The 18,096-nt window shown below is 42.6% G+C and overlaps 1 protein-coding gene across 1 annotated transcript in view; it reads left to right on the forward strand.

The window, feature by feature from the left end:
* Positions 1 to 18,096, forward strand: part of zgc:110329 (uncharacterized protein LOC550500 homolog) — a 147,103-nt gene that overhangs the window by 98,095 nt on the left and 30,912 nt on the right. The window contains exons 7-8 of the mRNA XM_048618678.1: positions 13,168 to 13,215; positions 17,773 to 17,889. Coding sequence (XP_048474635.1) covers positions 13,168 to 13,215; positions 17,773 to 17,889 — 165 coding nt within the window. The remainder of the gene's footprint in view (positions 1 to 13,167; positions 13,216 to 17,772; positions 17,890 to 18,096) is intronic.

The following is an 18,096-nucleotide window of genomic DNA, read 5'->3' on the forward strand; positions in this document are numbered from 1 at the left end:
TCCTCTGATGCTGCTTGGCCTGCTGTGTTCATCCAGCTCTACACCTTGTTATCTCAGATGTTGGGTTAGCCCAGGTCTGGAGCACAGACCCACCCATTGTCTTTAGAGTTGAGGTAATTATGTTTAATTGTTTAAGCTATCAATTTGGATGGATCTCTTTGTCAGGTTGCGGTGTCCTAGGAGAGCTATTCACACCTCCAGGAGAACATTTGTTGAGGGGTTTCTGTTTACCTTTGGTCATTGAATTTTAAAAAGACATCTTGCAGTTCTGAGGAAGGGTCACCGGACCCGAAACGTTAACTCTGTTTTTTCCTTCACAGATGCTGCCAGACCTGCTGAGCTTTTCCAGCAACTTTGTTTTTGTTCTTGCAATTTCTTCTTGAGATAGGTGTAGTTGAGCCCCAGTTTCAGCTCAATCCACAAGAATTTTGAATTCTGGGAGCCATTTTGAGTGCACTTTTAAAAGACCAGATTAGGATTCTTTAGGAATATATAATGCCAATATCATGGAGTCATTGACACGAGAAATAAACCTGTCGGACTCTAGGAAGAAAGGAAAAATAGATAGGATTGAACTACTCTACAGTAAAGCAGCATGAAGTTGATGGGCCGAATAGCCTTCTTGCGTCCCATAAAACCTCTGACTTTATATTAATGAGGTATGAATGATGGTCACACCCAACCTTTGCATAAATAGGTAACTTTATTGCAGAAATGTGAATTCAGGTTGTTTGACAGTTTTCTGATCACAGAGAAGAACAGCAGGATGCCATTTTATTTAGCAATTATACTTTTTTCATTGATGTGATGTAACAAATGAAGCAGTACTTGCACTGAGATTAATGTAGAATTAATGAGAGCCTGTTTAAGCTCAAAGGCATTTACGTGACAGGGGAGCTGTTAGTTGTGCAGTGCCTTTGTAAAGATTGGGTTCCTTTCATTTGAGTCTTTTATTATGTGCCTCTGTTAGAGGTCTCGTTTCAACCACAGAAAATCATCTCCCCTTACTCTGGTATCATCGTTGCAATTTCATGTAAACTCCTGTTGTTAAAATATCGATTACTTTTTAAGAACAGGTTACTCCTTCCCTGTGGCTTGGTCAATACTCATCCCACAACTCACAGTACTTAGAACGTACCAAACAGGGATTCTGTTCGGTTGTATTGGTTCTTTCTAGCAGTTTGCTGAAGCTCAACAAACCAGAGATAGAGGGAACTGCAGGAGTGTGGATCTGAATATAATCTCGGTTCCACATTTCTTTCTATCCCAGACAAGCTATAATCCACTTGCAAAGCACCTAGGCCTTCAGAGAATTCAAAGACTGTGCTTCCACCACATTCTGAGGAAGAGAGTACCAAAGACTCATGAACTTCTGAGAGAAAAGATTTCTGTTCATTCTGTCTTAAATGGTTGTATTTCAGTCAAGTTGCATCAGATATAAGCATAGCCTGTTTAATATTTTCATGTGAGAGAAGCCATACATTCCAAGTGTTAGTCCTGAAGACCTTCTCTGATCTGCCTCGAATGTAACCATCCTTAAATAAGAAGACCAATACTGTATAAAGCACACCAACTGCAGTCTCACTAGTGCCCTAAATTAAGGCTGTGGAGAGAGAAATAGAGATAACATTTCAAGTAAAATTAAGGTTATCAGCGCTCAGTATTTCAGAGGAAAATCATTAAGATAAAGCTAAAAAAAAGCTGCTACTTGCAAAATGTTCAAGAGCTGGTCGATTCGAGGAAAATTAGCTAAGGTATTCATATGGGAATGAAAACCTCAACATGCCCAAACTTCTTTTTGGCCCAGCATTTAATCACTTAAGGTCACAAAACGTGGCAACTAATTTTCAACAGCAAGCTACCATCACCAACAGTGGGATAATAACCAAGTAATTTGTTTTAGAGATGTTACTCAAGGGATATATATGTTGCTGAAGACACCAGGAAAAGCTATCCAATTCTACTCCAGTGCTATTATCAAACCTTTTACATCCATCCAAAAGGGCAGATGGTGCTTCAGTGGAATTAGCTTCCTGGAGAATGACATCTCCCTCTCTACTATCCTGCCAGCATGACAACATTCCTTCAGAATCATCCCTCCAATACAGCAGTGGACACCAGCTCTGAAAGTGTAGCTCTCCCTCAGTGCTAATTCTCCACCTGTCCAGCACTCCTTCATCCAACCCTTTTCAGTGCAGCACACCCTCAGTGTTGACTCTCCGACAGTGCAGCGCTCCCTTCGTACTGACCCTTTGACAGTACAGCACTCCCTCGGTACTGACACTCTGATAGTGCAGCACTCCCTCAGTACTGATACTCTGATAGTGCAGCACTTCTTCAGTACTGACCATCCCACAGTGCAGCAATCCCTCAGTATTAGCTCTCCGACAGTGCAGCGCTCCCTTAGTACTGACCCTTCGACAGTGCAACGCTCCCTCAGTACTGACCCTCCGACAGTGCAGTATGTCCTCAGTACTGACCCTCTGACAGTGCCTCAGTGCTACAATGGATTGTGCTCAAGACTGTAGAAGGGTTAAGCTCAGCCCTAATCTGCCCTCTCAGGTAGATGTAAAACAAAATTCTGTTCTATTCTTTGAGTGAGTCCAGAGAAATATACTGTTGCTTTGCCACATTCCTCGGTAAACAACTCGAAACTGAATTATTGGTCTTTGCAGCTCATGGGAGCTGACAAAGATCTGGCTCAGTTGGTGATGCACTAGCTTATTCTGAGGAGTTTTCAGCAGAGTGTGCATGGGCTGCTGTTTTGGAGATGTATTTTATATTCCACCTGTACTGCAGTACCATTGTATGTGCTCATAAGGATAGAAGATAACAAAGATATTGTACATTATTTAGGACATTGAACCCCCAGGGGCCTTGACAGTTGCACAGTTCTCATACAATTGCTCACTCAATTACACCAGCAAAGTGAAAAGGTTATTGGAAAGAACAACTGGTCACAAGCAAGTTGTATTTGTGACAGACATTTCCATTGATGACACGGACTGCAGGGCATGCAATGTTCTGTCCTGCTTCGAAAACCTACATCAGTAGAAATCATACTGGCTCATTTCCTAATCAGATCAGTGCTCCCAATTTGTGTACCTTCGACACTTTTCATCTTTTATGATTCCTGTGTTCTTTCCAAGTACAATCAGCATCATTCAGAAGTATTGCTAAATTTTACGTCTAATCTGGATGGAGTTTAAACAGTCAGCCGTAATAATCACGTGGAATGACAATGCAAGAAAATTTCTTGTCAACAGCAAGACGTGAAAATGATTGCTTCTTTTACGTAGAGTCATTGAGTCATCGAGCTGTACAGCACAGAAATAGACCCTTCAGTCCAACTTGTCCATACTGAACAGATAACCAGAATTAATCTCGCCCCATTTGCAAGCAATTGCCTCAAACCCCTCTAAACCTTCCTCCTCGTGTACCCATCCAGATGCCTTTTAAATGTTGTAATTGTACCAGCCTCCACCACTTCCACTGGCAGCTCATTCCATACATGCACCACCCTCTGTGTGAAAAAGTTGTCCCTGAGGTCCCTTTTAAATCTTTCCCCTCTCACCTGAAACCTATGCCGTCTAGTTTTGGACTCCCTGACCGTGGGGGAAAGACCATAAGACCATTGCACATGGGAGAAGAAGTTAGGCTATTTATCCCATCGACTCGGCTCTGCTATTCAATCATGGCTGATAAGTTTCTCAACCCCATTCTCCCACTTTCTCCCTGCAACCCTTGACAATCAAGAACCTATCTATCTTTGTCTTAAGCATACTCAATGACCAGGCCTCCACAGCCTTCTGACACAGAGAATTCCACAGATTCACCACTCTCTGGTTGAAGAAGTTTCCCCTTATCTCTGCTCTGAAAGGTCTTCCCCTTACTCTAAGGCTGTGCCCTCGGGTCCTAGTTTCTCCTACCAATAGAAACATCTTCCCAACATCCACTCTGTCCAGGCCATTCAGTATTCTGTAAGTTTCAATTTGATCCCCCCTCATCCTTCTAAATGCCATCAAGTATAGACCCAGAGTCCTCAGAAGTTCCTCATACGTTAAGCTTTTCATTCCCAGGACCATTCTCGTGAACGTCCTCTGAACCCGCTCCAGGGCCAGTACATCTTTCCTGAGATATGGGGCCCAAAACTGCGCACAATACTCTAAATATGGCCTGACCAGAGCCTTATAGAGCCGTAGAAGTACATCCCTGCCTTTATATTCAAGTCTTCTTAAAATAAATGCCAAAGTTGCATTTGCCTTCCTAACTACTGACTCAACCTGCAAGTTTACCTTGAGAGAATCCTGGACCAGAACTCCCAAGTCTCTTTGCACTTCAGGCTTCTGTATTTTCTCCCCATTTAGAAAACAGTCCATATCTCTATTCTTCTTACCAAAGGTAATGATCTCACACTTTCCCATGTTGTACTCCATCTGCCACTTCTTTACCCACTCTCCTAACCTGTCCAAATCCTTCTGCAGCCTCCCCACCTCCTCAATACTACCTGTCCCTCCACCTATCTTTGTATCGTCTGCAAACTTAGCCAGAATGCCCACAGTTCCTTCATCTAGATCATTAATGTACAAAGTGAAAAGACCTTGGCTGTTCACCCTATTTAGACCCTCATGATTTTATAAACCTCTGTAAGGTCACCCCTCAGCCTTCCATGCTCCAGGGAAAATAGCTCGAGCCTGTTCAGCCTCTCCCCATAGCTCAAACCCTTCAATCCTGACAACATCCTAGTAAATCTTTTCTCACCCTTTCAGTTAAACTCCATCTGCCACTCCTCGGCCCACCTGCCCAACAGATCAAGGTCCTGTTGCACTCTCAGGTAATCTTCTTGGCTGTCCACTGCATCACCAATTTTGGTGTCATCTGCAAACTTACTAATTAAACCTCCCATATTCACATACAAATCGTTTATATAAATGACAAAAAGCAGTGGACCCAGCAGCAATCCTTGTGGTGCATCGCTGGCCACAGGCCTCCAGTCTGAAAAGCAACCTTCCACCACCAGCCTCTGTCTCTATCTTCAAGCCAGTTCTGTATCCAAATGGTTAGTTCTCCCTATATTCCCTGTGATCTAACCTTGCTAACCAGTCTACCATGCGGAATCTTGTTGAACGCCTTACTAAAGTCCATATAGATCATGTCCACCTCTCTGTCTCAATCCTCTTCATTACTTCTTCAAAAAACTGAATTAAGTTAATGAGACAGAATTTCCCGGGCACAAAGCCATGTTGACTACCCCTAATCATCCCTCACCTTTCCAAATATATGTAAATCCTGTCCCTCAGGATCCCCTCCAAAAACTTGTCCTCCAAAAGCTTTTCCTTACCACCTCTCTTAAATTGTGGCACGACATTAGCCAACCTCCAGTCTTCCAGCACCTGTCTGTGACTATCGATGATACAAATATCTCAGCAAGGGGCCCAGCAATCACTTCCCTAGCTTCCCACAGAGTTCTAAGGTGCACCTGATCAGTTCCTGAGAATTTATCCACCTTTATGCGTTTAAAGACATCCCTAGCACCTCAGTAATATGGATATTTTTCAAGATGTCTCTATTTGTTTCCCCAAATTCTCCAGCTTCCATATCCTTCTCCATAGTAAACACTGTTACAAAATACTCATTTAGTATCTCCTCCAACTCCTGTGGTTCCGCACATAGGCGGCCTTGCTGATCTTTAATGGGCCCCATTCTCTCCCTAGTTACCCTTTCGTCCTTTTCATATCTTCAAACATGCGAAGAAAGTTTTTTTTATTGAAACAATTTACTTTATTCATAAAAATGATCAAAAAGTACACAATGGTTCAAGACCAGTTCTGTGTAGTCAATGCAGAAAATGAAACAAACAACACATTGAAATTTGACATTCCTCAGACCTTCCCTGCAGTTGCAAAAACAAAGGAATTTTCTACTCTTGCAGGAAACTTTTTACATTCATTCTGAGGCAACGAGGGCATCTGACAGCTGAGCGGACCTCTGTTATAATTTGGCAGAAAGACCTCATGCTGCGTCCTTTACCCACTGTGCCTTGGTGAGAGCTGTCCCAAGCTTTACAGTACCCTTCAGCACATAGTCTGGGACCTTGGAATGTGACAATCTGCAACATTCGGTCGAGGTCAACTCTTTACCTGGAAGACCAAGTTGATGTTTGTCTCAGTGTGCGTCCTGAGGAACAGACTGTAGAGCACAGAGTCTTGTGCCAAGGAGCTGCTCGGGACAAACCTTGACAAAATATACTGCGTCTCTCTTCACACCTTCCTTGCATGAGCGCATTCCCGTAGGAGATGTGTGATTGCCTCTTCCCTCCCACAGTGGCTTCAAGGACAGTGAGAGATGGTGGAGAGAGTCTGGATGTACATGACGTATTGAATGGGTAGTGCCCTTCTCACCAAAGCTACATCTTGGTGCTTGAGAGGTCTTTCATCCAGCTCTACACCTTGTTATCTCACATCTTGGTGCTTGTTGGAAAGCTCTGGCAACGAGGCATTCTGCCAAGTGACTTTGACAGTCTGCTCAAGGAACCACCTGACAGGATCCACTCTCTCCTTTTCCCTCAGGGTCCCATCCCTTGTAACACCAGAGACAAGTAGAACCTCAGTACATAGTGACACTTGGTGTCTGCATACCGAGGGTCTCCGCACAGCTTGATGCAGCCACACAAAGGGTGGCCATTAGGAAGAGGGCATCATGGAACACATCCTTCACCCACTTATCCAGAACTTTATACACAATATCCCTGCGGACAAGGTTCATCTTTAACCTCCAGATGTGCAGAGGATAACTGTCTGCCATCGTATGAGCACCTCTTTTGGCTTTGAGATTGATTGCATTTGAGCTGCCAGGTTACTGCCAGACTCTGTGACCACACACTGTTTAAAATCAGAAGAGAGTTAGCCTGATGTTGGCTGCTTAATGCAATTCAAATGCAAATTGATGTGACCAGCTTCGGACGTGGATTTGCATATTTCAGCCTCCTGGCGGAATCAAGAAGCCATTTCTCAATCTGTCTCAAAGCTTCAGCAAACTGAGTCTGGTGAATTACCATCAATGCACAGATGAGAACCCTATACCCTAGTGACAGTCTTCAGCTGAAATTGGCCCATGGTTCTCACATTGAAAGCCGTATTGAATTAACACTAATAATATTGGAATACCTCAGGCTCTGTTGTAGCTCAACCAAACATTTTCTTAATTCGTATCTTTTTTAAGTAACCAATAGAGTGTGTTTTCATCAGCTAAGCTCCCAGATTTTTCCACATCTCTGGTTACGAGTACTCAGAGCTTGGTCCTGACTGGACACTGTTTACTAATCCTCACAGTGCGTTCTCCTGGTGTTGCTGAATCCACATTCAGGATTAGGAGGACAGGAGCTAATCCAGTTATTGCCTCACTGGGCCTGAATTAAGTTTCACATCAGAACCAAAAGGCTGAAAACTGGGAGGCGTGCCATCAAAACAAATCAACAGCCATTTCGGACTGAGAAACAATTCCTTCACACAAAGGGCTACGATTCTTTGGCATTCTCCAGTCTTAGAGGTTGTGGATGCTCAGTCATTGAGTATATTCAAGACTCTCGTTGAAGGATTATTCCTTAACACCAAGGGAATCAAGGAATATGAGGATTGAACGGACAACTTGAGCAAGGCGGATCAGCCATGATTTCATTCAACCAAGCTCGAGGGGCCTCGGGTCCAGTCCGACTCTGATTTTGACCTGAAATGTATACATTCCCAGTCTAACTGGGCAGGCAATGTTTCAATTTCCACAGGAAATTAGACAGAAGTGCATTGCTTTGTAATAGATTTAATCTCATCAGTTTTGTTGATATGTGTTGGCCTCTTGTGGCCGTTTCCAGTAATTTAAAATGTGTACCTATCAGATCAATCAACAATTTTTGTTTTGATTTTATGGGTTGTATCCCTTCCCCCCACCCCCTTGCTGGAATATATCTTGCAGTGAAAGCATCTGATACATTAGAATTATTTTTATGACTGTCCTTGTTGGTGATAAACCTTTTGGGCAGCTTCTGCATGAACTGGCAAGCAATCTGTTCTGAAAGTTTATTGCCCAAGGAATTTCCTTCTCTCCCCTTATTGCAATTTCCTTTTGAAGTGTATTCAATCTTTCACAGGCAAATGATTCTGCCAGTTAGTGCAAAGTAAAACCCCACAATTACCAATGGATGAATGAGTCATCTGGTTGGTGAGGCCCGGGCCTGCTGGGATAAACTGCCATTGTGTTCTTCAAGTAATTCCATGGTGTCGTGGACATCCACTTGAAATACTGTAAAAGGCACAAGTGGCTTCTCCTTGAGGCCTCAGGGATATCTTTCCTTCTCAGTTGCATTGCTGACTGACACTCATATTTCCAACTTTTCGGATGTTACTTTATCATAGAATCCCTACAGTGTGGAAACAGGCCCTTCGGCCCAACAAGTCCACACCTTCACCTCAGAGCATCCCACCCAGACCTATCCCCCAACAGCCCACCTAATCGACAAATCACTGAACACTACGGGCAATTTAGCATGGCCAATCCACCTACATGTGCATCTTTGGACTGTGGGAGGAAACCGGAGCACCCGGAGGAAACCCACACAGACACGGGGAGAACGTGCAAACTCCACACAGACAGTCGTCTGAGGCTGGAATCAAACTCGGGTCCCTGGCGCTGTGAGGCAGCAGTGCTAACCACTGAGCCGCCGTGCGTCACAGTTTTACTTATAAAAGTACTTAGGTTTCGATCAGTCATGTCCTCTATCTGACTTTAACAGCACTTTCATTTTGCTTCGTTCGTTGTTACACCCAACCAGAAAGGATTGACCTTGTAACAAATGCATGTTTTTGCTCTGTAATTAGAGTTTGCACTGAATCGTGATCACTGGCAGCAACATGCCCAACCCCACCCCACACAGTTATTATAACATTGGATTAGGCTGTGATACCACATGCTAAACTGCTCATTAAGTGGGCTCCAGGCTCATTGCAGAATGAGCAGTGAGCAAATAGGCTCGAAGCAAGAGAACAGAAGGAAAGGAGAAATCTGTGAAAGGGAAGTACAGACCTTTCGTCTGTGGTCATAGTCAGTGCTATGGAATATCTCCAAGTGGATGTGAAAAACTGACCTGTCAGCATTGGAGTTTTGGAAAGTAGACTCAATATGAGAAGTTCAACATGCTTAAATTGTGGACAGAAATGTTCCATTGTACAAAGGTTGGCAATTTGTCGCAACAAGAACAGACTTATGAGACCAATTAGCCTCAAACCACATTTTGAACCTGGATGGAGTTGCTCAAATACAGCTGCGCACCACAGGAAAAAGGCCCTGGTGTGTTTGTATGGTTTGTATCTGAGCACTGAGAGAACAAGTGCCTTCTGCACAAATTACACTCAGTGTTCCTTGAACATGCAGCAGTTAATTACTGATGGACACTCAAACTGCTCTGTGCAAGACATTCAATTCTCTTGGAAACATCTTTGAAAATAGAATTATATAATCCCTACAATGCGGAAAGAGGACCTTCAGCCCATTGAGTCTGCATCAACCCTCTGAAGAGCATCCCACCCATACCCAAGCCCCTTACTCTATCCTCGTAAACTGCATTTACCATGGCAATTCACCTAGCCTACACATCCCTGGATACTACAGACAATTTAGCATGGCCAATCCACCTAACCTGCACATCTTTGGACTTGCCTTTTAGAAAATTCATTCCTATTCCATCCCAAAGCATTTAGTATCTAATAATTCCATTTATTATTGTCACATGTACCTTGGTACAGTGAAAAGTTTTGTTCTCCATGCAGATCATACCATACAAAGTGCAAAAGGGTAACAGAATAGAGTGAGGAATACAATGTTACGGCTGCACAGAAGGTGCACAAAGAGTGAGATTGACATTAAATTAAAAATCTGACAGGTCCATTCAGCAGTCAAATAACAGCAGGGAAGAAGCTGTTCTTGAACCAGTTGGTATGTGTGTTTAAGCTTTTGTGCCTTCTGCCTGATGGAAGAGGTTGGAAGAGATTATAACCGGGGTGGGAAGGGTGTTTTGATGATGTTGGCCGCCTTCCCGAGGTAGCGAGAATTTTCGGTGGAGTCAATGGATAGAAGGTTGACTTGTGTAATGAACTGGGCTGTGTTCACACATCTCTGTTGTTTCTTACGATCTCGAGCAGAGCACTTACCACACCAGGCCATGATACATCCAGATAGAATGCTTCCTATGGTGCATCTATAAAAATTGGTGACAGTATTAACAGATAGGAATACTGCGGCGAGTAACTTACCTCCTGACTCCTCAAAGCCTGTCCACTATCTACAAGGCACAAGTCAGGAGTGTGATGGAATACTCCCCACTTGCCTGGATGAGTGCAGCCCCAACAACCCTCAAGAAGCTTGACACCATCCAGCACAAAGCAGCCGCTTGATTGGCATTACATCCACAAGCATCCACTCCCTCCACCGCCAACGCTCAGTAGCAGCAGTGTGTATGATTTACAAGATGCACTGCAGAAATTCACCAAAGATCCTCAGGCAGCACCTTCCAAACCCACGGCCACTTCCTTCTAGAAGGACAAAGGCAGCAGATATATGGAAACAGCACCACCTCCAAGTTCCCCTCCAAGCCACTCACCAACCTGACTTGGAAATATATCGCTGTTCCTTCACTGTCGCTGGGTTAAAATCCTGGAATTCCCTCCCTAATAGCATTATGGGTCAACCCACAGCAGGAGGACTGCAGTGGTTCAAGAAGGCAGTTCACTATCACCTACTCAAGGGCAACTAGGGATGGACAAGAAATGCTGGGCCCAGCCAGCAACACCCATATCCCACAAATGAATAGAAAAAAAAATGTCAAATTTCTTTTTCTATGCAATGAGTGGCTAGGATTTGTGATGTAGTCCCTAATAGGTTGGAGGACACAGATTCAATGGTAGGCTCAAAAAAGAATTGAATAATATTTGAAGGAGAGAAAAAAAATCACGGAAATGGAGCAAGAGCCAGGGAAGTAGAACTAATTGTCTTGCTGTTTGAAAGAACCAGTACTAGCTGGATGTGCTGAATGCCATTTCTTTACTGTGCCTCTCTCATAGAGATGTAATTACATAAATCTTAGCACCAATCCAAATGAAAAGATATTAGAATCAGCTTAGTAAATGAACATTGATCGTCGATGGCCATGCGTCTGAACAGACAGAGAATGCCTGTTCTTCATGGACTTCACATATCAAATGAATCACCTGCCCCATAATAAAGGAGAATTGAAACCACTGCAAATTGACCTAATTTTATGGTCGTTGGAATATTGTTTAAGTATCTGTTCTCTGAGCCACGACTCTCAGTCAATATCTCTCTGGTCTTGACAAGACTTGGTTCACAACTTCTTAAAGAAGGAGAGAAACTTTGAGAGATTTATGGAGGGAATTTAGCACCAAGTTGGTTGAAGATACAGCAAACAATAGCAGAATGATTGTGGAGAACTTTAATCAGTTGATATAAGCAAGGAACTTCAGTGACTGTATTATCCTGTTCAGAACTAGGAAATTGATACAGAGATTCATAAGTAACAGCGAAATATCTGACTTGATCATGTTTAATTGGATTAGAAGTGAAGGTAAAAGAAAATAAGTGGATAGAGCAAAGAAAAATATTGCTTTCCAATCCCATGCAAGGGAAACTGGACCACTGAAGGCTTCTGTTTTTTGTGGTTGTTTTCTGATATCTGAACAAAAGAAATACACTCACTGTTCACAAAATAACATACCAAGTGTTAAGGAAAACCAATTTTTACAGTCTTTTAATAAAGGAATCAAAAATGAAATTGTTGAGCCATTCTGTTGTCTCCTTGGAAACCTAATAGCTAGGGTTGACAGACAGAAGAATCCTTTATTGTGATTTATTGCTGGTAATAGGCCCATGTAGCTAACGAGTTCCCAATGGAGGAAGCCCAAACGATGGACTGAGTAATAGTTGCAGGGAGCACTGGGTTCAGCTCTCAACTTTTGCTGACGTTAAGGTGACTGTCTGTTCAATGTTTTTGCACCTCTGGGCCTTGAGGAACACTCCACTCCAAGCTCGCACAGGATCACAGGGGTGGTTCATCAGCCAAGGAGTAATGTAACCACTTTGTGAGCACTTCCTGTGGTCTTCTGATCCTGCCCCCTCTGATGAGGGGAGTCTGATAAAGTCTACAAATGAATAGGCAGCACGCAAGAAGCATCTTACTACCATAATCAATCAGTGCAGTTTCTGGGGATCTGAATCAATAGCCATTCACTGAACTGAAGCTAACATTGATCTTGATTGAAGACTGAAAGGGGTTTTATTCCAATTTAAAGTTGCTTGGTTTTAGAATGCAGTTAAAATGTCGGCCATCAGGAATAACTAAAGATCATGACTTTTCTGACAAGTTCTGTGTGACTGAAACATTTATCGATCCCTTTGTTAGCTCCAGACTCAGCTGTTTCAGTGCACTTGTGACCACTCTCCTGCATTCTATCTGCAATAATGAGTGGCTTTCCAAAACTCTGCTGCCCGTGTTTTTCCTTGCAACAAGTCCTTTTCATCCATCACCGCTATGCTCATGTCCCCCATTGGCTTGAAGTTAAGCAAAGCCTCTAGTTTACGAATTTCTTCCTTGTTCATAAACCCCTCCATGACTTCACTCCTTCCCTATCTTTAGAATCTGCCCCAATGAGAAAGCCACTGAGATTTCTGGGCTCCTCTAATGCTGTCTTCTAGAACATTCCTGATTTGAATTGATCTGCCATTGGTGACTTTGACCCCAGCTGCCTAGACCCTAAGCTCTGGAGTACTGTCCCTACACAACTCCATTTCACTTCCTATCTCACTCCTTGCAAACACGCACCTACTCTGAGCACACCATTGGTCGTTTGACCTTGTGCCTTCTTATCTTGCCTGGTTTAGTATTTTGTTTTGTAATGTTGCTATAAAGCTGATGGGATATTTTCTTGCATTAAAGCTATTGAAACATAAGCTGCTGTTGTTGTTCTATGCTGATCGATTAATGATGAGTAAAGTCCTCACCCATTTATCTGTCTCATTACAGGGAGATGAGTGGCCAATGTCTGACATGAAGCGATAGTTGCCAATTAATAATTTGTTGCTGACACTTTGTATTCTTTCCTTTAGAGAGATGTCATCAACACTCAATGTGGATACCAGACACTGCATCTAGAGGTGAGCAACGCCTTAAACCCAAATTTGTCTTTTTGATATCCAGATGCCAATGGCGTAGTTTTGTATTGATTTTTATTTCAAACGTCTGTCCTTTTTTTGGGAATTAAGTTCTGGCGGCTATTGTGCTCAGTAACTTCGCTTGCCAGCATTTTCTCCCGTCTGAATCTTACAAGGCTGAGCTTCTGGATAACAGTTGTTCTCTTTCCTAATCCCTTAATCATTGATCTTAGAATTCAGCAGATTTCCCATGAGGATCTAAAGAACTGAACCACTTGATGTTGTATGAGTGATTACATTGCCACTTCCCAGTCTTGACATGGCTGACTGTGAAGGTGCTGAGATGGTGCAACATACTTGGGTAGACAGCTCACCTAACAGGCATTGCCTGCATTCTGCTCCCTAGTTACAGGAAAGGCAAAGAAGCAAAACATTTCTGTAACCCTGGTTGGACTTAACGAGAACACTGTGTCCAATTCTACGCACCACATTTTAGGAAATATATCGAGGGCTCAGAGATAATGAAGAAGAGATTTACTGGTGTGGTCCCAGGCAAGACAGATTGCAGTAGCATGGAGAGACTGGTGAAACTGGGGTTTGTCTCCTTGGATAGAAAAAACATTAAGGACAAATTAGAGAGATTTTTAAAATCCTGAATGCTTTTGGATAAGTGGGGAGAAACTATTTCCAATGGCAGAAGAGTCATTAAGCAGAGGTCACAGCTGGTCAGTGGTGAAGAATCAGTGGAGGATGAAAGATGACTTTTTACATTCCAGATCAAAAAAATCACAGTCTCAAGTGATGATGGAAGAAAATTCAGCAGTGACTTTCAAAAATGAATCAAATCTACATTTGAAAAGGGAGAAAAATATGCCTGCAAGGCTCTAAGGAAAGGTCAAGAAGGAATGTAACTATTTTAACAGTCCTTTCAAAGAGTCAGGACACACATTCAGTTCTTACTATCTCTGGATGAGATGAATGGCTTCATTTGGTGTTGTATCATTCTCTGATTGTTAGCTGTGGATTATTCTGCAGCTTCATACTGTTAAATCAAGCTGGGAGGAATACACTGTCTCCATCTCTCTCTCTCTGGTCCCACTATTCCACAGGTCACAACAGAAATGTAATTGTTTTCCTCAGTTCCCAATGTGTCCTGTTATATGCTTAATCTGGTTTAAACTTAGAATAAAAAAGATTCATCAACCAGCTTCTAAGTAAATGCAAAATTATTGATGTATTATAAAATTTATATAATATTACTTATTCAATGAAGATGCAAGTCTGGCTAACACAAAAGTTTGTAATATGAAAGTATAAATGTTTACCCCTTTAAACAACCCAAAACACATACATACAGACAAAGGAAGACAAACTGGATTTCTCTCTGCAGACTTTCAACTGGGGGAAAAAATAACACTCCTGGTCAAAATGGTTAGCTTTTGGGGGCAAAAAGTGTATGTGTGGGATGTACAGATGACTGTTGATCTGGCTTTCTTGCCACCAGACAATGTGTAGCTATCTCTGGGGTCTTGGTGGATGCACCTGGCTCACAAAACATAAAACTGAGAAGTCTTCCAGACACTCCACATGAGGACAAGCAGATTTGAGAAAGGTCGAGAGACGAGCTGGGCAGCCTTTTCCTCAGCAGATCTTTTCCAGGTGATATCCAAAACAATATCCAAACACAGCAGCCATGAAACCCAGGGAGGTGATTTCTCAGAAATCAGTTCAAGCAGTTAGCTGAAGTTAAATGATTTTTCAAAAGTGTCTTGTGTAAAAAGTTCCAATGTGCCTTTGAATGTAAATCCAGGTTATCCACAGTTTCAATTATCCAGAATCCTTCAAGACTCAAGTCCTCAGGAAAAATTAAAAGTGAATCCTTTGTAAGAGTACACCCATCAATGGCGTGCAGCAGTTTCATCATTGTTAGTGACATTAGGTTTACAGCACCATTTATCATTCGTCAAGAGCTGGGTCAGAAACGCATCACTCAATTTGAGTGGATTGTAGCAGTGTCCCAGTGTGAAGCCCAGAGACCAACATACCAAGGGTCCCCATGAAATGGAAAAAGCATGAACACATTGGACTGCAGTTTAACGGTTTCTTGTATTTGATGCAACGCTGACATCAAAAATTCTTGTTTAACTGTATTTGAGAGCAGAAGCCTATTGCCTGATATCCATTGTAGTTCCAAATGTTATTTTTCAAGCTTGTATGAAATGACAGCAACATTGTCATACTTCTTTGATTTAATTTGTTTCCTGGACCTGGGAGTTCCAGCTGTTTTGAAAAGGAATAAACTGTGTTTTGAAGATCCTACTGGATTTCTTCAGGGTTGAATTGTTTTTCTGATCACCGCATTGCTCAATTCACTGCTCTGTTTTTTTCAGAAACAAAGTTACCAGGGGAGAGTCCTGGTCAGAGGCAGCATTCAGCTTCAAGCCACAAAATTCCTGCTGGACTTGTTTCTCACAGCTTCAGCACCTTTGAACACACATCACATGTGATTTTAGGGCCCCTAATAATTTATTTTTCATGTAGAAACATGACAGTAATGAAAATATTTGACCGATTTGGGAACTACACATTCAACTGGATTCGGGTTCTAATATGGATCCTTCATGATAGCTCTCAGGCCACATTTCTAGGTTGCTGTTAGAAAATGTTCATTCATACTCTGTACATGGTGTTAAGTGACAGAGCAGCATGCTCTCTGCTGTATGGGGTCTGAATTCTTTGCAGAACATGACTGCCGGTCACAGCGACTTCCCTCAGAGGTTCATCAACAAGTTCCTTAAACTCTGTCTCTACAGGGTGAGTACTGGGCGATTTCCTGTGGGTTTACTGCACAAATGGACAACAGGAATTTTTATTTGTTTCATAGCGTTGCTTGTTAGTTACAGGAGTTGACATGAGAGCAGAAGGCTGTGAACCTTGAGGTACCATGTTCAGCTCAAATGATAGCACTTCTATCACTGAAACAGAAGGTTATAGGTTCAAGCCCCAAAACAGAACCTGAAGAAAGTAATCAGAGCCTGATCTCCAGAGTGGTGCTGATGCTACATTGTTGAAGGTGCCTGTCTACCATTGGCACAGTAAATCCTCTGTCTTCTCAGATGGATTTTAAAACATTCCCAGTGAAGATCTTGCTGAAGGAGAGCGGGTGAGAAAAGGCTACATTCTGCACCATGGTTGAACGAGACAATTTCGGGAGACTAGAGGCTCCAGGGAGAGAGAAGTTAAATGAGTAATTTTTGAAGAGCAGCTGAGCTGAAGCAAGGAATACAATGACAGGAGACAAAATGAAGTCAAAGGATTGAGCAGCACGTTTCCTTCAGACCAGCAAATGATGCCACACTATCGGTGAAATTGACTCCTGGATTAAAGTGGCACATCTCAAACAGAGGTTCCACACAACTGAGGCCTCAGTGACACAGTTGCAATAATTTGCAGTCTGCTAGTTGCTGTAATTGAGATGAAAAGTGATCTGAGTTACACCTGGAAGCCCCCTGCTGAAACAGATGAAAAAGTGATGGCAATTAGATAGGTTTCAGTTTCAAGCAGCTGAAAGCAGTCTGTCTGGTCTTTATTAGAAGCGAACAAGATCAATGTTTCCACAGAAACCTGGTGGTCAGCTTTGAGCATCACCCTAACTGTTCAGAGGAATTACCAATCACTTGTTCTTGGAAATGTGGACCTGTGCTAAATTTCACAGATCCAAAATGGCTTTGTCTGTCACTTTGCATGCATGCATATCAATACATCTGTAAGTGTGGGTATGGGTCTAATTGTTTGCTCTGTGTGTGTGTGTGTGTGTGTGTGTGTGTGCGTGTGTGTGTGTGTGTGTGTGTGTGTGTGTGTGTGTGCGACTGTCCATCTATGTGCACGTGTGTCTGTCTTCGTCTCTGTGTGTGTCTGTGTCTGTCTGTTTGCTCGTATATGGATGTAGCCGTGTATATTTGTGCATGCCTTTATGTATCTCCGCGGGTGTGTTTGCTTGCTGTATGTGGCTGTACCACATTATTACACAGTTACAGTTTTTTGCTTTGATTTGAGTGGCAATAAAAGGAAAAGGTTTGTCTAAATTTGTTCAGATTTTGTTCTCATTCTGTGGCAGACTGATCTTTCGGTAGTCACTGAATTTCCATTCCGTATGCAACAGTCATAATTACTTCTGCCCTTTACAAAAGGTGAATTAGCTGAATATGATGGAGTGCAGCAGGGTTAGGAGTAAGTCAAATGGATAATGGATTTTGCTGTCAGCGACAAAGGAAATGCACTCACCTTATCCTGCTGACAGCAGCCCACAATGTTTTCTCAGACTTTAAAGCATAGACATACTGAAAATCATTTCTAGTCTGCAACCATTACAGGGCACACATCATGTGAGTGGGCAAGAAACTTCCAACGAATCTGCTTGCAGAATCCTCTCTGTGAGACATGCAGGAATGAACTTTAAGCCCCAAGATTTGGTGGGTTGAGGTCAGGTTCAGCAATGTATATATAAAGGAGAAATCATTGTACATGCTGCTGATCTTTTTTTTGTGGTTTGATATGCAGCGTTCCGAGGTTGATGGAATCATCCACGCTCGAGGCTGTGTCGATGCGATCAATCTGTGGTTCATGGATAACATTGGCATCACAGTGGGAATTCTTGCTGCCCTGCTCCTGCCACAGGTAGTTTCTTCATTCAAGTTGCAATACTGTTGATTCGCTTGCTATGCTGAGGTTCGAGAACAAAAGAATGACCAAAATATCAGTAATAGCATCCCTAAAATTGTGCAAATGAAGGCAAATTTGCACAAAATGTTGCATTATTGAAGTTTAAGAACGATGGAGTTCTTCATTTTGAACACATTTCCACATTCATCAGAATCAATTGTG

Source organism: Rhincodon typus, chromosome 40, assembly GCF_021869965.1.
Source record: "Rhincodon typus isolate 14 chromosome 40, sRhiTyp1.1, whole genome shotgun sequence".
Lineage (NCBI taxonomy): Eukaryota > Metazoa > Chordata > Chondrichthyes > Orectolobiformes > Rhincodontidae > Rhincodon > Rhincodon typus.